General features: G+C 50.0%; 1 protein-coding gene across 3 annotated transcripts in view; it reads left to right on the forward strand.

Annotated features, from left to right (window-relative positions):
- Window positions 1-23,571, forward strand: part of PRKN (parkin RBR E3 ubiquitin protein ligase) — a 533,123-nt gene that overhangs the window by 135,644 nt on the left and 373,908 nt on the right. For all 3 annotated transcript variants that reach the window (XM_059699897.1, XM_059699895.1, XM_059699896.1), the window contains exon 2: window positions 14,633-14,796. In XM_059699897.1, coding sequence (XP_059555880.1) covers window positions 14,633-14,796 — 164 coding nt within the window. The remainder of the gene's footprint in view (window positions 1-14,632; window positions 14,797-23,571) is intronic.

Raw genomic sequence — 23,571 nt, forward strand, 5'->3', positions numbered from 1 at the left:
ACTCTGGTTTTCTATACTCACATTAAATCTACTTCTGACCTCCAAGGCAACAATTACCTATTTTGTAAATTCATTAGTTGTACTGAGTAGCAGTTTTAAAATAGCAATGTCCCTCAGCTACTCTGGTGATTTGAAAAATAATGGAAGCGACTGTGTCAACACATTTTAAAAACGTCCTGTGCAAATCCCGTTATCGTCTCTGACCGCATTTTAATGCTGTAAGCAAAAGCCGCCCTCACCACCCCTCCAAGGGATACTCAGTTCATCACAGGCTTTGAATTGGAGAATGTCCCTAAATATTCATTTTTTCCTAAGGAATAAAGCAATGCTGTAACTTCCTAAAATATATGCCAGTGGCTTAACTACAAAAATGACAAATTTATGCCCTCAAAACCTGCCTACTTTTTGCAAACGCAATGAAATCACATACAACATATTCTCGGTTCTAGAATTTACATTATCATTAATGATTAGTGATGAAATTTGACTTTAAGGTTTTTTAAGGAATATATGCCAGAAGATTTTTAAAAAATAGTAAATATGACTACATAAAAATTAAGATTTCCTCTAAGAAAAGTGATGTGAACAATGTTTAAGTGATGCACTGTTTTATTTTTATTTATATATTTATGTGCTTATTTCTTTTTCTCATCACCGTCTATGACCTCTTCCTCTTCCACCCCCTCCACCCACAGTCACCACACTGATGTCCATGTCCATGACCCTGAGATGTGATAAACTGTTTTAAAAAAAGAAACAGTTTAAAACGTTAAAAAACTTTAAATACATATGCTAAAGGGGCTAATTTCTTTAATATGCAAACAGTTCTTACAAATTTATAATAAAAATGTGCCCAGCAGGCAAATGAGCAAAGACTGCAAACAAAGCAAACGAAATCGCAGTGCCCAGGCTCGCTGGCCGTCGGAGAACTGTGCCCACTGAGCCTCCTACCGGCCGCCTGCGAGGCTGCCCGTTGCCCACACCCTGTCCACACGGCGCGTCACGGAGCGACCTGACCTGTCACAGGATGACCCTTCACCGTCCCGCTCACTGGGACCCGGCTGAGAAGGGCCCTTCTTTCCTGCAGGCCGTGCCCACCGCCACCGACGTGGTGGGTGACCGCCTACCTTCCTGTGGCAGCAACTAGCTCATTCTCGCTTCCTCCTCCCACAGTCCTCTGTGCCCGGTCAGTTTGGCTCAGTGTTCGGAGTGTCAGCCCGCGGACTAAAGGGTCTCAGGGTCCATTCTGGTCAAGGGCAGGTACCTCGGTTGCAGGCTTGGTCCCCACCCCGGTCTGGGTGTGTGTGGAAGGCAGCCAAAGGTTGTGTCTCTCACATCCACCTTTCTCCTCTCTCTCTCTCTCTCTCTCTCTGTCTCTCTCCGCCCCCCCCCCTTCCACTTTCTCTACAAGTCAATGGGAAAAATATCCTTGGGGGAGGATTAACAAAACAAAACAAAAAAGCCCCTTGCATTTGAGTCTCCTGTAACAAGACTTTCCACCCACAATCCTTCCCGTTAAAGTTGATTGTGGGAAACTGGGTATGTTTTCCGGAAAGGCACTGACAAGGCTGTCACTGTGGGACTGTATTTGACATCGGTTTGGAAATATTAGAAATGCAATTAGATCCAAGAATGTAACTACATGTGTAAACAGTGAAAATGTCCAGGTGATATTTCATGATTTGCAGATTCATGGTTTTAGCCCAGAAAAGCCCAGAAAGTATTACAAACAGTAAGGGAGAGTTCAGTATGGAGAGTGGACAAAGATTAATGGACAGGAGCTCGGTAGCCTTGCCCTATGTAGACGGGACCCAGCTCAGGGGTCAGGAAGACCCTGTGCCACAGGAAGGCTGGGTGCCCGCTGGGTTCTTCCCAGCCAGTGACAGGGACAGCAGGGTCCTAAGGTGGCCCTTCCCAGGGAGATGCTGTGCTCTGACATGTGACTGTGGCTCAGGAGCCCCACTGACCTTGCCAAACACCCATAGAACTTCAGGGAAGCACAAGATTCCTCCCTTCCTTCCTTCCTCCCCTCCCTCCCTCCTTCCCTCCCTCCCTCCCTCCTTCCCTCCCCTCCCTCCCTCCCTCATATCCTTCACAGGATTTGATCTGCATTGCAGTCTGATGGCTCTCTCAATTTCCTATACCTCCCTTTCAATTTTTAAGCATAAAAATATATATTTATATATAACATTTATATAACATACATTTTCTATACTCTCCTAATATATATAAAGAGCTAGGTGTTGTCATGACCAAACGGGCGACCAGTCACCATGAAGTGCATGGAGCACCTCTCAGTCCCCCTCTCCCCCGGCCCCGAGCCACTCACCATGGTGGGGTGAGGGGGGGGCGGCTGGCGGCAGGGCGGAACTGGGGACTGTTGAGCGGCAGTGGCGGGCTGCCTTGCTGGGTGGCCGTGAGCTTAGTGGAGCAGTCACCCGGGCGGCCGTGAGTTTCACGAAGCAGTCACAGGGCGGGGGAGTTTCGCAGAGTGTCCAGTGGTGAGCTTCATGGGGCAGCAGCAAGCCTCACGGAGCAGTCGAGGGGCGGGGGGAGCCTCACGGAGCAGTCGAGGGGCGGGGGGAGCCTCACGGAGCAGTCCAGGGGCGGGGGGAGCCTCACGGAGCAGTCGAGGGGCGGGGGGAGCCTCACGGAGCAGTCCAGGGGCGGGGGGAGCCTCGTGGAGCAGTCGAGGGGCCACGAGCATCGCGGAGCGTCCTGGGCAGGGAGCTTCACCTAGGCTCGCAGGGCGGCAGAGGCCATGCGACCCAGGCCAGGCCGGGCCCCGGGGCCCTAACCCTGTAGGTTTTGTGCGCGCTGGGCCTCTAGTCTGTTTAAATATAAGATATAAATATTTAAAGTTTACATGTAGCTAAATTCACTTTTTTTATGCAGTTCTGTGAGCTTTTATACACGTGTGGGTTCAGTTAACCTCCACCACACAGGACACAGGACACAGGACTCCCGCTCCCCGGAGTCCATCCCTGTTTCACCTCAGAGGTGTGTCGCCCCAAACATCCCATCGGGCTGCTGTCTGCTTCCCAGGGGACCCAGACGGACAGGTCAGGGGCCTGGGTCAGCTATGTGGAGGCGGGTGATCCTGGGTGCGTCACGTGGCCTGGCCTCGCCCACGCTGCTCGTTCCACCCGAGGGGCGTGGTGTTTGTGGGCAGACACTGACTGCCAGGCCCACAGCAGCCAGGCTGGGTCTTGGTGGCTGGGGATGGCGCACATCAGCTAAAGCTGAGCTCCAGCCAGAGGAGCTGCGGCCCCCAGTGCGCTGTGCGGGCGCTGGGCCTCAGCGCGGCTGCGCCCACTGGTGTCGGGAGGACCGTCTTTCTGCTCTGGACGTGCATCGGGCACAGTGATGGTGGGGCCTGCCCTGCGAGCTGCAGGCTGGGAGCCCGGAGCCTGTGCCGCTCCTGTGGGCACCGCTGTGGGCTGTGGGCCGTGGGCCGTGGGCTGTGGGGCCGTGGGCTGTGGGCCGTGGGGCCGTGGGCCGTGGGCCGTGGGCTGTGGGCCGTGGGGCCGTGGGCCGTGGGGCTGTGGGCCGTGGGCCGTGGACTGTGGGTCGTGGGCTGTGGGGCTGTGGGCTGTGGGCCGTGGGCCGTGGGCTGTGGGCTGTGGGCTGTGGGCTGTGGGGCTGTGGGCCGTGGGCCGTGGGCTGTGGGCTGTGGGCTGTGGGCTGTGGGCTGTGGGGCTGTGGGTAGTGTCACTGCTTGTCTGCCCTGCTTTTGTTCATCCATTTTACACAGCGCACCCAGTCCTGCGTGTTCCGCTGTGTTTTATTTACGGCTTCCTTTTGTTGTTCTAGAAAGCCCTTCTAACGATTACAGAGGCCCTGTCACACCCGAAGCCGCAGTGATCCATCCCGCCCGCGCTGAGTGTCACGGGGCCCCTGCTGCCGGTGCCGTTACGCAGACTGTCCCCAGGCACCTCGGGGGTAGGGTGGGGAAGTGGTCTCGCGTGTTTTGGCCCGTGTCCCCATTTTCATAGCAGGTTCCTGGGCAGCCACGGCTCTGCCCACGGGCTCTCAGCTGGATGTGCTTCAGGGGCCCTCCCAGGTGGAGGATGGGTGGCGTGTGATGGTGCGCTGGGCAGAAGGCTCTAGAAAGGTATTATTCGGTGCCAGGCGGACACACATAACAAGTCGTGAGAGTGTGAAGGTGGAGAGAGCGTGTCCACACCCGTGAACATTGTGCGGCGAAGTCAGTGCCTGGTGAGTAGTGAGCCGCGGCGAGGTCCGGCGTCTGGGATTGGACCTCGTCGTCTCAGAGAAAAGACAGCCACACGCCGCCTTCACCACGGTCTGCGGGCAGCGAGCTCCGTGGCTCAGCAACCAGAGGTGCGGCTCCGCGGGCCGTCCTTCCGGGCCAGGCCCAGGAGAGCGGCCTCCTGACTCTCTCTCAGCCTCAGGAACTACTTTAATATTTTTAGTCTGAGGACGGCACGTGCGGTTGTAAGCCTGGATACCCCCAGAAATATGGACATAGCTTGTCTGTCGGCCCCCGGGAAGGGCACACACAGCAGAACGTGTTGGGCTTTGTGGAAAAGCATGCTGATAGGTCTGTCATCCGCATTTCTGTGGCAGGTAAAGCAACACACTGGTCATTAGCCTGCTGTGCCCTCATTTGGAAAAAACAATGTTAGTTAAAGCCGTGCGCTGAAAGGGCTGAGGAAATGATGGCGAATGGAGGCGCCCTCTCCTTGGCAAGAGACGTGTTGCTGGCACTGCTGCTGCCGGCGCTGGGTCAGGTTCCCCCGGGCTCCCCGGGAGCGCCCGCGCCAGGCCCGGCCATTGGAATGGGAGCTGCTCTGGAGAGCGAGGCTGCGGACACTGGGCCCTCTCCGCAGAGGAAAAGTCACAGGTGACAAAATTTAATCTGTTTTGTTTTTCACGGACAGTAGAAGAGTTTAAAAAAATTATCTTTGCTGTTGAAATGGGATTTGGTGGTTTGTCACGAAACGTAAGTCACCTGAAGAGAAGTACGGTTGTGTGGAAAAGGCGTCTTCGAACACATTTCCACGGTGGACTTATCCGTATGGGCGGCGAGCGTGGAACACACGGGCACCCTCCTGGCGGGCCACGGCGTCGCAGTGTGCGCTAGACGTGAGCAGCAGGCCATCGGGACGGTGTGTGGGAAGTGACGTGACTATTCCTTTGGCGGGAGATCCACCGGCGGCCGGGAGGGCCACGTGAGAAGGAGGAAGAGCGGCTGTGAGTTCGTTGCTCACACACAGAGACAGAGCGAGCAGAACAGTCCTCGCTGTATTTTGGAGATAGAGCCAAGGGCTTAAGAGTAAGAAGCGTAAGGGAAATAAATAAATTGATGAGGATTCGTAAGTTGGGGCATGAACCATCCCTTGCTGATGGTCCTTGTTCGGGAAGACGAGAGAGGAGCAGGCGTGGGGAGGGAGTCACGTGTGGTGAGCGCCTGCCGCATGTCAGACATGTGTCACAGCGTCACCCAGCCTGTATTGACGAGCAGTAGTCTGTGCCCGCGACTGGGGATAAAGTAACGAACAGAACAGACGCAGATTCTGGTCTCCAGGAGGAAGTTTCTCTGGGACGCTCAGTGCCGGAGAACAGGAAAGACGGGGGGAAGCGTCAGGTGTGCCGAGGGGAGTCCAGAGGACGTCCCCGAGAAGTGGGCCTTTAAACAGAGGTTTACAATAGTAATACATGGAATAATGGAATCATAGCAATAACTCAAGAGCAGTGGGACTCAGTATATTTTTTATTTATCAGATTTGCTTATGAATTTGCTAGGATTCTTCTAGAAGCTGGTGATAACAGTAGGGGTTAGTGTATTTGCTGCTTGTTTTAACACAGAGTTATCTATATTACAACCCTCGTACGCAGTACACACAGATAGTTCTTGTGATCTTACTTAACAGCGAGAAATTAGGCAAACTCACCGAATCTTTTAATAAAAGGGTCGTGTTAAAAAGGAAAAACTGGTGCCAACCAAAGAGAATAGCGGTATTTCTTTTATTCCGCAGTAGAAGCAGATGCAGCAAGTGACTTGTCACCTTTCACTGAAAATTAAGAATGACGTGATCCCGGGCACAGGTGAGCGCTCTTCTGCTCGCTCCTGCCTCCCACACAGGCCAGGCCCCTGCGCTCTGGAACGTGAGTGGAAAGGGGAGAAGAGAAAAACAATGAGAAGCCTTACTTTCTGGAAGTAATTCGCCACAGCCGTTGCCTCATCAAATACACGTATAAACTTCCACATCATCAAAAATGGTAGCAGCTATTTCTGCAATCAATCTAGAAATAATAAGCCGGGCATGTTTCTTTATTAACTTTTGTTCTAAACATAAAAATATATATCTGCGAGTATGTCAAGAGAAGAAAAATATTGGTGGTCCTTGTATTTTCTTTCAGCACTAGTTATTATTTGGAGTTGTCATCTTAAGAAATAACATAATAAAAATATTGATACACAGAAATACATTAAGATATATTAGTCACCATATAGCCAGGGGTTGCAGATAGGAAGAGAGAGTGAAAAGAAAAAAAAAACGCCAGTGTGATGTTCTTGTGATAACTTTGTTAAATTCTTAAATATCATCATCATAACTCAATTTTAGCGGATTTTCAAGGACACACAAAACTTATCAAAGAATTTAGCCAGGAGTAAATTTTCGTATAAAACTCTGTATGGTGACAAAATTTCCATATCAGTGTGTGCAGGTGAAGTCAATTTCCATGTGTCCCCTGCCTTCAGCACTTAACATCATCTAGGTAATAAGTATAACATTAGCATTTCTTCTATCTTGAAATTTTTTAAATATAATTTTTTATTGATTTCAGAGAGGAAGGGAGAGGAAAAGAGAGATGAAACATCAATGAGGAGAGAGAATCATTGATTGGCTGCCTCCTGCACACTCACCACTGGGGATCAAGCCTGCAACCCGGGCATGTGCCCTGACCGGGAATCGAACCGTGACATCCTGGTTCATAGGTTAATGCTCAACCACTGAGCCACGCCACCAGGACTATCTTGAAATTTTAAAGAAATGCCTTCATTACCTAAATAACACCTCCAGAAAAATGCTTTTGCAGCTTGATGTCCTTGAACACGGAGGGCATTTGTTGAACCTCTCCCTCTGACTCGATGTTCTGATCCATTTCTTTGGTCACCATTGTTACTGAGATGATTTACGCCAAACATGAAACGGCAGCAGGTCCATTGCAGCTTGAGCACAGTCTTCCCCCTATGAAGTGCTGTGTATCTGTGCTCTTACTTCTGATGTGAGCGATCATTTCATTATGTGGAGAAAAGGCCGATCTGTTTCCCTCCCTGCTTTCAGATCCCAGGGTACCTGGGGATTGATAAGAGCCCTGGATGAGTAAGTGTCTATGTCAGTGATGGCGAACCTTTTGAGCTCGGCGTGTCAGCATTTTGAAAAACCCTAACTTAACTCTGGTGCCATGTCACATATAGAAATTTTTTGATCTTTGCAACCATGGTAAAACAAAGACTTATACTTTTGATATTTATTTTATATATTTAAATGCCATTTAACAAAGAAAAATCAACCAAAAAAATGAGTTTGCGCGTCACCTCTGACACGCGTGTCATAGGTTCGCCATCACTGGTCTAAGGCCCGCAGATGCGATGAGGCGGAGAGGCTGGGAAAGCACGTGGTATGCAGCAGGCGTCTCTTCCCTCAGGTGCTGGGCGTGCGTTCACAGGACATGCGCTGTTACCGCCCTGGTCCCGTCCCCGCAGCCCACGCAGGGACAGAGCCTCACGGGGCCAGCAGCCCTCGCTTTTCTCCCGTCACTAGCGACCCGTTTACCTTGCAGGCCGTTTTCCAAAGTTGGCTTTTTTGTTTTGAAAACTTTCTTGAAATATTTCCTCTCTTTCTACCCTTCCTTCTTCCTATCCTCCATTTTTTCCCCTCCTCTTTTTTTATTAAAAACACACAAACAAATAAAAAAACACACAAACAAATAAAAAAACACGTATTAGTAAAACCACGAATTACATGATTTTTTTTGACCTTGTGCAACTTGAAAAGCCTTTGCCAACCCACACGATCAAGCTAAACGGTAATACCTGGCTTCTTCTGAGTCAGGGAAGTCTCCTGTTTGGATTTTCTTAACATAAACGTAAGTATCGGAATTTTTATCTCGTTTAGTGAATGGATGCGTTTTGCAGTTCTCGTCATTTTATTGCCGGCGAAGCTCCACTGCGCGCGGGCGACTCCAAAGCGCTGTGCTTTCAGGTTTGTGCCCACCAGGTTGTCTTTAGTGACTTGTCCTTTTTCGTTCAACTTTTCAGAGTGTGACCATTCTCTAAGCCATGTTTTCCCAATAGGAGCCAAGAGTTATGGCTGAAAGGGGAAGTTAAGGAGGTCAGGGGCACAGACCTCCAGTTATAAGAGGAATGAGTCTGGGCTGTGATGTACAGGGTGGTGCCTGCAGGTGACGATACTGGAGTGTGTATTTGAAAGCTGCTAAGAGAGTGTATCTGAAACTCCCTGTAGCGATGGATGTTAGCAAAACATACTTTGGTGATCATTTCACATTATATACGTAGGTAACATATGTTCTATGTTGTACACCTCAAACTAATTCGGTGTTATATGTCAATTACGTCCATTAAAACAAGAGGAAGTATGAGGTTTAATATTGGAACTAGTTTAAAACATCTATAATACTAAAAGCATAATATGCTAATTAGACCGGATGTCCTTCCGGATGACATTCCGGATGAAGCAGGGGCTACAAGGGCCGAGGCACGCCACCGCGGCTGCTGTGAGGGCTGAGCCCCCTGGACGGATTTCGTGCATCGGGCCTCTCGCAGAAAATAATCAAGGAAATTTAGCTGAGAAATCATTGAGATTTATGACCACAAGACCTCGCCCCTGAGGTTTCATAGCGCATCGGAGAGGGAGGTGGTTGGCATTACCATAGCACCGGGAGCTGTCATCAGCAAGTGGCAACCTCGGTCCAAATACGGCAGGGCGGACTTAGACGCCGATGTAAAATACGAGTGTGCATCATGGGGACGCAAATGCATTAACCTGACACTCCTAGCTTGACAGACCCTGCCTTCGCAGTATTGTGTGAAACTATCACTTTTGCATGATATTGATGATCGGTGAAGTTTTCACAGTGTCTCAAGAAGTCCAGCGTCGTGTTGCCACATGATCCTGCTGGAATATTCCCAAGAAAAATGGGCACATGCGCGTGGAAACTCGTACACGGACGTTCACCGCAGGGTGACCCGGAACAGCCGGCAGGCAGAAGCACCCAGATGCCCATCCAGCCACAGACAGACGCATGCGTTACATCCACACACTGAAGGGTCATTTGACCATAAAGAGGAATGGGGTCCGACACGTGCTCCCACTGGATGAACCTGGAGACCCTGATGCCGAGAGGGAGAGGCCAGACGCAGACGGGCACGTGTGCGGATCCACGGCCATGAGATGCCTCGCCCCTCGCTTTGTCTGCTCCCTGCCGCACACGCCCGTCCCACCGCACTGGCAGCCGGGACGAATGAGCAGCTTGCTCCTCCTGCAGGAGGGACTGTAACCCATGACTCCCTTCGGGAGCCGTTTAAAAACCGCTCCCTCCGGACGCTCTGCACTTGTTTCCTAGCTCCGCCATGAATTTCTCCCTGTCTCTGAAGAGCTGTTACCTCCTCCAGCGCTAGCCACTCCCTCTGCCCTGTTCTCGGAGCATTCAGTCTGTGGCATGCGGAACAAATGGAATAAAACAGGTCGGGTTGTGGCGCAGGGTTCTGTTTAACGTCTCTGGCACTGCCCAGCCACGGTCACTTTTCAGGAAATATTTGTTGAAGGTATGAATACATGAATTTCAGTGTCACCAGCAGTTTGGTCTACATCTTTTCTATACTTCAGAGCATATGGAAATGAGAACAGGGTGAGTAGTTTGAGCAAATTCGATTTTCTAGATTAAGAGCTGAAATATAGGCCTCCTTTTTTTCCCCTCCATTAGCACTATTCTGGGTCCATCCAGCAGTTCTAGGTACGCCAACTGTGTGATATTTCAAAACAAAAGTTTGCCACATTATAAAAACAGACACCTAAATGCAAAAGGTGACATATACACAGTTTGTACATTTCTTCTCGCAGTCGCAGGCTTCCATGATGGGTGGAAACAGGAAAGAAAGCCACTTAAAGCAAACGAACGCGCACGCATCCGTGTGCTCGTTCCAAAATGACCTGGTGACTGTCTTCCTGCCACGACCTTTAGGAAGTCATGGATACACAGGGACTATGGGAAAGGTGTTGGGGGAGGCAGCTCTACTGAACTGTACTCACAGACTGTAAAATTCACCAGCTAAAGTGTGAGATTCAGTGACTTTCAGTCTATTCGCAGCGTCGTGCAACCATCACCACCATCAATTGTAGAAGATTCCATCACCCCAAGAAGAAGTCCTCATCCCTTTAGCAGAAACTCCCGTTTCTCCCCAAACACCGCCACCCCCTGCCAACCAGACAGTCAGAGTGTGCACCTGACATAGTAGCCACCGTGTCTGAGCCACATACTGGGCCTAGGTAAGAGCTAAAAACTGTTGGGACGTATCATGTTCCAGATACTTTTCTAAATACTTCTCGTATGTTAATTCATTTTATTCTCGCAACAGATTTATGAGGCAGGTGCTCTTATCTCCTATTTTACAGAGAATAAACTTACCTCCCATTCTCCACCTCCCATAACGTGGCTTCTGCTAAAGAATTAAAGAAGAAAATAAAAGAATTAGTCAAAGAAAAAAAAGAGTGGGGGCTGAAGGCCAGAGAGAGAGAGAGAGAGAGCGCAGTGTAAAATCCAGTGGGTTAGAGGGGGGTGTGGAGTGGAGGGGGTCAATGAGGGGAAAAAGGGAGCACCGGTAACACTTTCAACAATAAAGATAAATTTTTCAAAATCCGGTAGGTAATCCTTTGATACCATTTTCCTTCAGTGTGAAGTTTCCTTTAGCATTTCTCGTAGAAGAGTCTGCTTGTGATGAGCTCTCTTAGTTTTCTTTCAGTTGTTTCTAAAAATCTCTTTATCTTGCCTTCATTCCTGAAAGATGTTTTTACTGGATATAGAATTTTGTGTTGGCAGTGTTTTTGTTTTTTATGTTTAATTTGAGGAATTTAAAGGTGTTGTACTTCTACTCTGGTTCCTTTGTTTCTGACGAGACATTAACCATCAATCACATTATTTTAAGCCTGTATGTAGGGGGCCCTTTTTCTGTTGCTTTTACAACTTGCTCCTTGTCTTTGGCTTTTGATAATTTGACTATGATGTGCCTTGACATGGTCTTAGTCATGTTTATCTTGCTTGGTGTTTTGTTGAGCGTCTTGAATATGTAAGTTTATTTCATTAGACATTTCTAAGTTCTAGGCATTATTTCTTCAAATAATTTTTCTGCCTCATTTTCTCTTCTTTTTTTTGTTACTAAAATTACATGTATGTTAGACAATTGGATATCACCTACTAGGTCCCTGAGGTCTGTTCACACTGTTCATCTTCTTCCTTCCTACTCTTCATTAATATTTTCTCTCTTATCTCCATTTTGTCATTACCCAAGAAATTTTCATTCCAGGTAATGTAGTTCTGTTTCTGCAGATTCCATTTGGCTCTTCTCTGTGATTTCCATTGTTCTCCTTGTCTGTCCTGTCCTTCCATTCGTCACACGAATACAGTGTTTTACTTCTCTGAGGATAGTAATACTGGCCACTACTTCCAGACTCAAAGGTACCTCAGGGTTTATCTCAGTTGACTTTCTTTTCTCCTGAAAATATGCTTTATTTTTGTGGTTCTTTCAAATATTGGGTGATTTTGTGATTATATCCTGAACATTATGAATGTAATTTTTGGAAAGTCTGGATTCTGTCTCTCTCTCTTTTTTTTTTTTTTCTGATGACAGTTGTTTCTTTTGTTTTACGAGACAATTATTTTAGTTGGATTTGAACTGAAAAATCTGTTCTTTGGACAGCAGATCTGAATCAGTCCAGACTTTTTAAAAATAAACTTCTATTTAGAGTGGTATTAGCTTTAGAGAAAAATTGCAAAGATAGTACAGGGAGTTCTCATTATACTCCATACCCAGGTTCCTTATTTTGACATATTATTATACTAGATTTTTATAATTAATATCAGTGTTGACAATTTTTATTAACTAAAATCCAAACTTTTCTCAGATTTCCTCTGTTTGTGCAGAATGTCCTCTTTCGCTTCTGGGATCCCATCTGGAAGAGCACGTTGCCTTTAGCCACGACCTTAGGTCTCCTCCGGCCACCCTGGGTGGCGCAGCGGTTCAGACTCACCTTGTGCGCGGGAGGGGCTGGTCAGGAATTCTCAGACTGTCCCTCCTGTGGGCTTCGCGTCATGCTTTTCTCAGGATCAGACGGGGGGGGGGGGGGGGGTTTCTGAGAGGAAGACCACGGAGATGCAATGCTCTTCCCACAGCAGCGCATCCAGGGTGCACATCGTCAGAGCGACGCGCCACTGTGGACCTGACCTCGACCTCCTCACTGAAGTCCTTGCCTCCTGTGCTGTTCTTCTCGCTCCTCTGCCCACACGGCGCCCTTGGGGAGGGAGCCTCTGTGCCACCCCCTTGCGTGGTGGGGTCACCCCCCATCCTCGAGCAGACCTTGTCTTCTGCCAGGAGACGCGGCGTGTGTTCTGCACCTCTGGTTCCGCCGTCAGCCAGACACAGTCGACAGAGGGTGACATTCCCTCTCTGACTCCTGTCCCTCTGAGAGGCCCCTCGCGCTTCTCGGAGGCAGTTTTTCTCAGATTCGGCCTTTCGCTCCTTCCAGCTGGAAAGACGGGTTTTGCTGCCGGTACGCCTGGCTACGTGCCGCGTGCTTTGTGCTTTGGAAATGTGCTGCTCCTGGCATGTCCTCCCCACCAGAACTTCCCTCTCTGTTCGTGTTCTGGGCCTTTTGTCTGAGGTGCTGGCACCGGCGCTGCGTCCTCAGGGAGCTGACCCGGTGGTCGCTGGTCGTCACCCAGGCAGAGTCCTGCTCTCCGCTCTGCACCGCGATGCCGGGTGTGGGGTCTGAACTGGGCTTCCGACCAGAAAGAGCTTCGGGACCGTCAGGAATTAAGATGATGTCAGACATTCGAAAAGGATAATATCTGACAGCACAGTCAAGCACTGAGCTGTGTGACATAACTAACAGATTCTTAACGTGGGAACAGCTGAGAGTGACCGGACCCTTGTAACCACCAGGTGAGGTGGAATCGTGTGCGGCGCCGCTTACCGTTGGGCCGTGGTTCCGAATCTCTAGTGTGACCCCAGGGGGTGACCCTGTAATGCCCTCCTGGTGGGGGAGGGAGCCGTGGTGTTCACGGTGCTTGTTCCCAGAGCTGCACCGGAAACCACGCGCCGGGCTGTGCCGCGCTGCGCCGGCTGCCACCGGGAGGGCGGGGCACCTGGCCCAGTGCGGGCCTGTTCCCCGTGAGCTTGACTTGAAACTCGGACCTGGGCGCGCCCGATTGTTGCGACAGCCCCACCTCTGCGTAGAAAGGACTGTGCGGTCCCTCTGGCGCCGCAGCGGGTAGGGACGCTCCGTGTGGCTGCAGGGCTGTCACTGGCTCTGACGCGGGCGCTCGGCCTCCAGGGCGGACGGTGAGCGGGTCAGAAGGAGGTCACCTTGGAGCTGGATGGGTCCGGCCCTGGTGACGGAGGGCACGGCGTGAGCCAGGCCAGCGATGGGCGGGTCGTTGTCTGTGTGTGTTGTCTGGGAACATGTAGCTCCACAGAGCACATGTGGGGCCTGGCGGAGCAATGCTGGGTACAGGTGTGTGCAGAGGAGAGGGCTGGAGTCTTCTCCCCATGAGCCGCATGAGCCTTTAAGAACGGGGAGCCCTGGGAGGGCCTCCTTAGCAGAATGGTGTGAGGCGTCAGCGGCGAGGCCACTGCCAACATTTGGAAGGTTCCGCGAGAGCCATGACAGGAGAGGACAGGACAGATGGCGTGAGGCCAGGGGGAGGAGGCGTGCAGAGGGCCCCAGGGCAGGGGGAGAAGTTCCAGCGGGGGAGCGGGTCACTGGTTTGGAAAGGACCTCGGCGAGGAGAGCGAGCCTGGGGCTGGGCCCGCTGCGCCCGGGGCTCTCCATGGCAGCTCTCCAGCCGGCACCCAGCGGCCACACTTCCTCCATCGCTGCGAGAGCAGGCCGCCGATCGCTGAGATGGCAGAGGAGCCTCAGGCTGTCAGAGGAGCCTCAGGCTGTCGATGTCGATGAGCCTGCGGTGAAGGTGGTTTTGTCAAACCTCGTTTAGCGGAAAGTCTCAGCACCCACCGGGACCGGGGCTCGCTGAAGTGCTCACGGGGTTCAGTGTACGGAAAGGCGCCCTGGAGGGAGGGGCGACCTGGCAGCTGCCGGGCCGTCGCTGATCACCCCACGGCTCGCACAGCTCCAGCCACGGGGCGCTCTGCCTCGGCCCTTTCCCCGGACGACGTCGGGGAGCAGCAGGGTTGTTTGTGTCACTAACACATGTTTCTCCCACTGTCACCCCACAGCCTGAGGCTGTGAGCGAAGGAACAGGCTGCCACTCCCTGCGGGCGGGGCGGGCACCTGGTCGGAAACGGGCTGTCGCCGTGCCAGGGCCCGAGGGATCTCACTCTCTCTCTCCCCACTCTCTCGGCCAGTGTTCGTGAGGTTCAACTCCAGCCACGGTTTCCCAGTGGAGGTGGATTCTGCCACCAGCATCTTCCAGCTCAAGGAGGAGGTTGCTAAGCGACAGGGGGTTCCAGCCGACCAGCTGCGCGTGATTTTCGCGGGGAAGGAGCTCAGGAATGACCTGGTGGTGCAGGTGAGTGGCCTGGGGGCTGGGCCGGGACGCACCCCCTGGCTGACATTCAGGGTCCGGATCTGATAGAAGAGACGGCGCCTGGGGACTCCCTGAACTGGACTCCGCCACTTCATTAACTCTGACCTTAATTATGCAGCGAAGCAGCAAGAGGAAGGACTGAAGGGGGGCGGGGGGGGGGCAGACCGTGAATAAATGTAGACTGAGCGGGAGCAGCAGGGCACGGTTTCCGTGTCCAATTCCTCCCTCACTTACTCCACGAGAATCCCAAGGAGGAAGGACACGAATAAATGCTCAGATCCACGGCTCAGGGCTGCGGTGCCCTGCGCCTGCCTGTGGGACTGACCCAGGGAGGGCGTCCCAGGGCCCACTCACAGCGCGTGGGGGTACCCCTCTCCAGCCCCCCAACTCGGGGAGCAGGCCCCTGACACGCTGGAGAGGGCTCCCCTGTCTTCTCTGGGGGCTGCACTGCTCCCGCCCCAGGGGAGCCCCGATCTCTGCACCCGGGGTCACTGGGACAGTGATTTCTGCGGGAATGAGGTGATGGCTGGTTAGGGGACTAGTGAGCCTGCAGTCCCTCTCAGCGAAGCCAGCAAATAAAGTTTAGTTGGATTGAGGTGGTCCTCTGGGGGGGGGGGTCAGGCTGCTGAGGCCCTGCAGACACCCCCTTTTTAACCTGCTCACAGTGGGCTGTGGGTGGAGGCTGCTGTCACAGAGGCTGTCTGGCACCCGATATCCCTCCGTTACAGACACCCCATCACTGTCGCCTGGGGATGATGTCAGCTGCTCTGCGGATGCTTTCAGAGTGGGGACCCCAAAGGAGGCCATAGGCATGCAGCTCGCCCCACTCCCAGGCCCCCTGCTGAGGGCAGGCTGTTCATGGTGCACAACTTCTGTGCAATTGCTTTCCCTACGAGCAAGGGGTGGCTGCGCTCAAGTGTTTTGGTATTTTTTGTCTCCGTCAACTGGAAAGCTTTTCCTGTTCCCGCCAACCTCTAAGTCCAAGAGCGTCTCCTCCAATAAGTGACTCTAAAAGGGCTCCTCGGACCGGGATGTTTCATGTTCCCCAAAGCTTGGGAGTTTGAGGTCCTGTGGCAAACAAGTCAAACTCAGAGGCTAACACGGGCCAAATAAGCAGGGTTTACGTTGATGTGGCCGCAAAAAACAAAAGCTTCAATTTTCATAGGAACGTAGGTTTATTTCTGTAGAGACATGCTGAATACAAAGGGCTGAAATAAATGAGTCGTCGTTAACATAAAATAATAGAACATTTTAATAAAAATTAATATCTCTTCTTGAGCATTAACTTACTAGACACTGAATAACTGCACAAATTAATAAGCGTAACGCAAATAAACCTATTTTTCTTGTTCTCCAAAAGTGAAATATTTCCTGTTATGCACACCAAACAAGTCAGTCCAAGACTAATGATGTGGCCATCGCTGCTAAAATATTCCCTGCTGGTGTCAGTGGGGAGAAATGGTGCACCTGCGCTTAAGGCGCGTAAGGGACATGAATGCAACACGATTATAGTCATCAGTCAGCGAACGTTGTAGTTCGTTATCAATAACTATGTATAACAGGATATTGTAAAAATTAAGTTGCAAAATTTTTATTAAAATGTTTCTTAAATATCATTATATTGGCCGGGCCACAAAAATATTTATTGTGGCCGCATGCGGGCCAGGGGCCACGAGTTTGACATGCGTGTCCTATGGCACCTCACCTCCACCTGTGGGCCTGATGGTTCTCAACCTTCTGGCCCTTTAAATACAGTTCCTCATGTTGTGACCCAACCATACAATTATTTTCGTTGCTACTTCATAACTGTAATGTTGCTACTGTTATGAATCGTCATGTAAATATCTGACATGCAGGATGGTCTTAGGCGACCCCTGTGAAAGGGTCGTTCGACCGCCAAAGGGGTCATGACCCACAGGTTGAGAACCGCTGGGCTAGACTGATGGCTGCAACCATCTATGTGTGGCTGTCTGTGGAGTTAGTCTGTTCTGACAAGCACCAGGGCAGGCAGAGCCACCAGACCTCGGAGGGAGCAGGGCTCTAAGGCAAGTGCCAGGCGGAGCCACAGGCGGGGCTCACCGTCAGCGGGGCTCACACCGCCATGCCAGCGGGGCTCCCCCGTCAGCGGGGCTCACACCGCCATGCCAGCGGGGCTCCCCCGTCAGCGGGGCTCACCATCAGCGGCCGCCTTCCCTGACCCAATGGCGGTGCCGGGACGGTGACTGGCTGCCAGTGGAGGAGCAGACCCACGTCAGGACGTTGTCGGGTGGGAGCCAGGTCTCAGCGGGAGTCACACGGAAAGAGCCGCCGCTGAGCGGATGCTCGGGAGGTGCTGGAGCCGGAGAAGGAGCGAGTGTGCCCTGGGCGCCGCCGCCCCGTCCTTCCAGACCCGAGCAGAGGCTGGGCCTCTGCAGGGAGGGAAAGGGCGCCGCCCCCCCAGGTGTGCCGGCTGGGCCCCGAGGGCTCAGGTGAGAGAGCTAGAGCGAGGCCGGGGGGGGGGGGGGGGGGAGCCAGCCCGGGGCTGTGGGCGGTGAGAGGTGACACCTGGGGACTGTCCTGCAGGCAGCGGACGGGACGGCTCGGGCTCGGGCCACTTCACTCACCCTCGGTCACATATTGTGGTTGGATATTGTGGTCGGATATTGTGGTCACATTATTGTGGTCGGATATTGTGGTCACATATTGTGGTCACATATTGTGGTCACATTATTGTGGTCACATTATTGTGGTCGGATATTGTGGTCACATATTGTGGTCACATATTGTGGTCACATTATTGTGGTCACATTATTGTGGTCGGATATTGTGGTTGGATATTGTGGTCACATTATTGTGGTCACATATTGTGGCCGGATGGGCTGCTGCGGTTTCTTTGTAGAGTTCCTGGCTCAGCAGCGGGCTCAGGCCACCGCTCCCCGCGACCTGCGTAGAGGGAGAGGCTGTGGCCCTGGCACCATAGCAGCTCCCCATTTGGGAGGCCGGGAGGGGCCAGTAAAGAAGGCACCCTCCACGCCCCCCCCCCCCGGACTCCTCTGAGGGCGTCTTAGAACAAGAAGTCACTGGTGAAGAACGCGTGGGAAGGAGGCGGAGGAGGAAGGGCCTCTGGCGTGGTGACCTCGTGCCCTGACTCAATCCTGGAGGGAGGTTGGTGGCGGCCGGGCTGCGGGGCTCAGCCTGAGGCGGGACTGGGTCCGAGAGGCAGGGCCGGGCGCCCTGGGCAGCGGGCTCCTGGGGGAGAGTCCCTGGCCCCCCACGCGCTGTCTCTCCTGGAGGGCGGCCGTGGGAGGACGTGCTTCCAGCGCCTGGTGTCCTTAGGACGTGCCGTGAGCGTTTCCGTGTGACCAATCTTCACTTCCGAGTGCTCGGTGATGCTCCAGAGTTTACGTCACGATAGAACTCAGGTATGGGGGAGCGCCCGTTTTTTCAAATCACGAATTAAGGCAAAACAGCTGTTTGGATGTACCTTACACGCGCAGGGAATGTGCGCTCGGGGGTTCAGTTCGCTCGCTCGTAAAATAGGAATCGTACCAGTTCCTGCCCCATTAGATTGTGAGGACCAAACTGGTTAATTCTGACAGCTCTTAGAACAGAGGACGGTATATAGTAAACACGAGAGCCGCCATGTTCCACCTTTTCCATCTCATGGCACACATACACGAAGACTAAAATCCCGTGTCCCATCAAAAACATTGCCAATCTGACAAAAAATAGATGTAATTTCATTCATTCACATTGGACTGCGATCGTGTCGGCTGTTGTCCTGTTTTTATTTGACAATCTAAGGGAAAAGAGGTCAGTGCCCTGACTAAGGAGTCGGTATTGCTTGTTGTAAAACTCCTTGTGGCCCCTGGGTGAAAATCATCGCACTGTATACATGTTCGCACGTATTAGTATCCTCATCATCATCAGTAGGCAGTCACTTCAGGGTCGGAGAGATCACCTTGAATAACACAAGACTCATTTCATCGTGGATTCTGCAATAAATTAATGAGTTCAGGCAATGATAGGGCGCGTATTTTACTGGGGAAAATATATAATGTATATTTGTGTGTGTATGTGTGCTGGTGTGTGTATGATATTTATATGTTAACTAAAAAGAGCTCTGGATTTTATAAATAAATATTTGACCCTTACGTATACAGGTTCTACTTACGTTGAGAACAGTGGAAATGGCGAGCTTACAAAGACTACAGTTCCTCTGAACAAACTTAGGAAAAACAGAACCTCTAGTTGCATTGCTCAGTAGTCATCATGGTCTGACCGCTTTGAAAACCTATTTTTATAACATGGAGATCTGCTCTGCTCTGCATTTATGAGAAGCAGGTCAGAAAGAGTTAAACACTTTTTCCTACTTTGTAAGCAATGCTTCTCTGTGTGTTTGTATTATTTTTCTCACACCTACAGGTATGCAATATAAAATATTAATATGACATATTGCTCACAATGGCTTGATCTTTTTTCTTTGTAAAGTGTTCTTGTTAACTCATGCAACCGAGTATTCCGGGCCCGTTCAAATAACGCCTTCTCCAGTCCCCCAAATCTGACTCACAGCATACCAAAAGTCCCATAAATCACCTCTACATAATTTTAATTTTATGATTCAGAATTATACAAGGAAAATAAGGTTATAATATAGTTGTATATACCAAAACTGATCATCTTTGAAATTAGATTAACTATTAAAAATGACAGGGACTTCAGTATTTGTATAAGATTTTGTTTGAACAGAATTCATTGTATTCATAAAAGCTGTGCTATTATTACTGTCATTAATATCAGTACAGGTTTATTAGCTAGTATATTTATTAGTCAAGGCTCTCCAGAGAAAAGAACCAATAAGATATAAATTTACATAGGTATATAGGACATGTCAGTAGATAGGTAGATAGATAGATGCCTGGATAGATAAATAGATAGATAGATAGATGATAGATAGATAGATAGATAGATAGATAGATAGATGATAAGATGATAGATGATCAATAGATGGATGGATAGATAGATAGATAGATAGATAGATAGATGATTGATAGGTAGATAGATGATAGATAGATCAATAGATAGATGATAGTTAGATGACAGATAGAGATATATATAAGCAATTGCCTCATGCACCTAGGGAGGCTGACAGGTCCTAAGACCTGAGTCATGGGCTGAGTTCCAGTGGGAACCCATCCAGTCAAGTTGACGTGTAAAGTTAACCGTCACACCAGGGCATGGAGACCTTGCTGTGCTTTATCATGTTATGGGGAAGTTACTCTGCTTGTATTCTTTTTGTGACAGTAAATTAGACTTACAAAAAAGGAAATAAAATGTGACATAGACATGTTTGCATCATAAAAGGGTTCATCCGGGTGGGTGTTCATAAATTCCTTTCAACAGATACTCAGTTTTATGATGTTTCAAATGTATGGACACACTCAGCGGCCATCATTCCACGAAGGAGGCCTTTCTGCCGTCAGTGCTAAAGGTCATTCGTTTATTACCCCCATTCGTCTGAGCTTCATGGTGACAGGTCTGAGTCTGGAAGATCAAAGACATTAACACTTTAATAGCTTAGGTTGTAAATATTAAAGAAGAGTAAATGACCCTCAAAAGCCAGATGACTTAATTGGCTGTATTGTTAGTGACATACACCATATATATTTCAGAATTTGTGAGTAGTGACAACCAGCTTTTACTGACAGGTACGTCCTATCCCATGGTTAAAGAATTCAGGGTTTTGAAATCTGTAAGAAAATGTGGTTGTTATTTCAGGAACATTCTAGCATGTTTGGATCAGATATCTAATTAACCTGCTAAATGTGGAAACTTTAAAAGCTGCACGGGGATTCTGTGAACACCCCCTGTGCCCCCGAACCCCCTCCAACGTAAGGAAAGGTCATTGAACCGCATTTTTGAGAGTTGGCGTGCTCCTAACGGCCTTTACCTTTTTCCAGCATCATTATTTCCCTTTTAATATCCTCAGGCGATACTTTTCTGATTCTAGAATTACTATATGCTAGTTATAAAAATTCAGCTGGCAGGGGAAAGCATCTGAGCAGGCCCCAAACTCTGTTTACATGTTCTTAATAATTCATAATGATTCTTTCTTTATATGGTGATAGGTGTATTATCACTTATAATTTTATAATTTCCCTCTAATTCTACCCACTTGTCATATACTTTGCTGGAATCGAGTTCAAGTCTGTCTGAGGAAATTAAGAAAAGCTAACAAGCTGTCTCTGGGACTCTGAAGTGGGCCACGGTTAGTGATTTTGGGTTAAGAAGCTGGTAGATTGTTTGCATATAAGAGTTTTATTGGAAGGCCTAGGAAGTTATGCGTTTATTTGCAAGTTTGGTGGTTATATTTTATTAAGGCTGCAATTGGCCGAATATTGCTGTTCTTTCATAGTCTTTCACAGCCTTAGAACAGGACAAGCACAGAACGTGTAATGAGGAGCTACCGCTGGGAAAAAGAGCATGAGCCATGCACAGGGGCTATTTATGTTTCCACTAACAAATGCTAAGTAAACCCCTTGGCGACTGAGAGGGGGTGGAGCGGTGGAGGCTTGGGGTGTATATACTTGCTGGGTTTTCCCTCTTCTTTTCATTTTCTTTCTTTTTATCGTGATCATAGATAATGTGGCCATTAAAGCTTATGATACAAAATGGCAGACTTTGGGGAATGAAAAAGGGCTCTATTGATAACTATTCCGGGACATTTGAGTGTGTAGGCAGTGTGCTGGGTAACAGGTGGATGGGGTCCCGGGCACTGGTCGGGTTTCTCGCACTTAAGAATCTCAGTCTCTCTTAGGAAGTATTTTTTGATGTCTTCCCCCAAACTTAAGGCCACATTTTGAAGCTTAAGACCACAATCTGATGGAAATTTCATAACTAAACGAGTGGTTTCATCTTTGTAACTGGTGAAGGATATTTTGGAGATCATAATCTAATATCACAACATTTTAAAAAATTTCATAGAATTCACAGTTCCTAGAGGGTGTGTCTGCAGGCCAGTCTGAGAGGCACTCTTAGAGCGCAATTCTTTCCTGCATACAGTCAGTGTTCTACTTTGGTATTGGCAAGATTTTAAGAGACTCAAAATGTTATAAGAAAATGGAAAAAAAGATATGGATGTCGAAAAATGGGTTGTCTGAATGAAACTGGTGAACGAAATAGATTCAGAGACACGGGAGCAAGGAGCAGACTGTGGAATCTCAGAGGGAAGGCGGGGAGGGTGGGTGGCGAGGGCCTGGCAGGGGGAAGGGGGGGGAAAGTGAGGGGGCTAGAAGGGGTGAATGGGGGAAAAGGGGGAACATATGTAATACTTTAAACAATAAAGATTTTTAAAAAGAAAAGAAAGAAATGTGAAGAAGAAAAAAGGTTATCTGGCAGAAATTTAGCTTTCATGAGGCGAAAGGACATGAAGGGAGTGAGGCTCCCAGACTTTGCCCGTAGCAGGGAGTGTGGTGAGCTGTGGGTGGACAGCAAGTGCCTGTACCTGCCCCCGAGGTGGCTGGATGGCTGCGGCGCTGACCCAGACGCTGGCAAGGCTGCGGCGGGAAGGCAGGCTGCACCGGCCCAGCCACTCTGGGGGGAGTACGGCCGTGGCCCAGAGAAACTGAACGTGAACTCCACCTGGTTATTCACCCCCGAGGAACGGAGACCTCCGGCCACGCAGAAGCCGGACCCGAATGCTGCCCGCAGCTTCCCGCACCGGCCCCAGCGGAAGCAGCCGGGCCTGCAGCGCGGGAGTGACAGCGCCAGCCTGGCGCAGCCACAGGTTCTGCAGTGGGGGGAGAGCAAGCTGTGGGCACCCCGGGCTGGACGGACTTCAGCGCCTTGTGCCCAGCGAAGAAAAGCCAACCCCGGTCCCGTGCTGAATCCTCCCCATGTATCAGATTCTAGAAGCGGCAAGACAATGGGATAGAGGAGAGATGGGCGGCTGTTGGGTGATAAGGAGGGGGTGTGAGGGAGCAGCGTGTGGTGGCCAAGCACAGGAGGGGGACCCCCGTGGGGACGGGTGTTCCGTGTCTCCGTGTCTCACACCAACGCCGGCGGCGCAGCTGTGATGTCGTCCTATAGCTCTGTCACCACTGGGGGAGCTGGGACAGGGCCTCGATCACTTATTTATTATTTCTTGCAACTACTACATGTGAATCTGTAAGTACCTTGAGATAAAGTTCAGTTTTAAAAATTCTATTCTCTTTCACAGAGGAATGGGAGTGATCTTCCTATAGAAAATACACAAGTTTGCTATTTGTACCTATTTTAAAAGGGCAGAATGTATTAATATATGATTTTTAACACGAGAGATTAGAAAATAATTTACCTGGTTCTCAGGGACATTTAAAGATGGATCCACACAGCGTCAGACCAATGGAACTTTGAGGAGTATTCAGTCATGCTTCTTGAATTCTTAAACGGAATTAGTAGCCCCTGATAAGTCTGATAGACATGATTATATTTATTTTCCAAGCCTTTAGCGAATAGTTCAAGTAAACAAGAGTAAACGGCTCTCGGCCACTGTGTACTCGGTTGCAGATGTTTTCACAATTGATTTGAGAGCCGTGCCCTGGAGTTCCAGGAAATAGCGAGCCCCCGTGCAGCCATCGTGGTTCTAAAGCTTGGAGGACACGCGCACTTACACACCGTTCCCCCGCATGGTGTCACACATTTGTTAGTGGGAGGAGTGCGGGGATGGGATGGTCTCATTTGTAAACTAAATTTACTTAAAATTCTTTGCCTCTGGAATACAGGCGGAAAGAGGCTGGA

Source organism: Myotis daubentonii, chromosome 6 (assembly GCF_963259705.1).
Source record: "Myotis daubentonii chromosome 6, mMyoDau2.1, whole genome shotgun sequence".
Classification (NCBI taxonomy): domain Eukaryota; kingdom Metazoa; phylum Chordata; class Mammalia; order Chiroptera; family Vespertilionidae; genus Myotis; species Myotis daubentonii.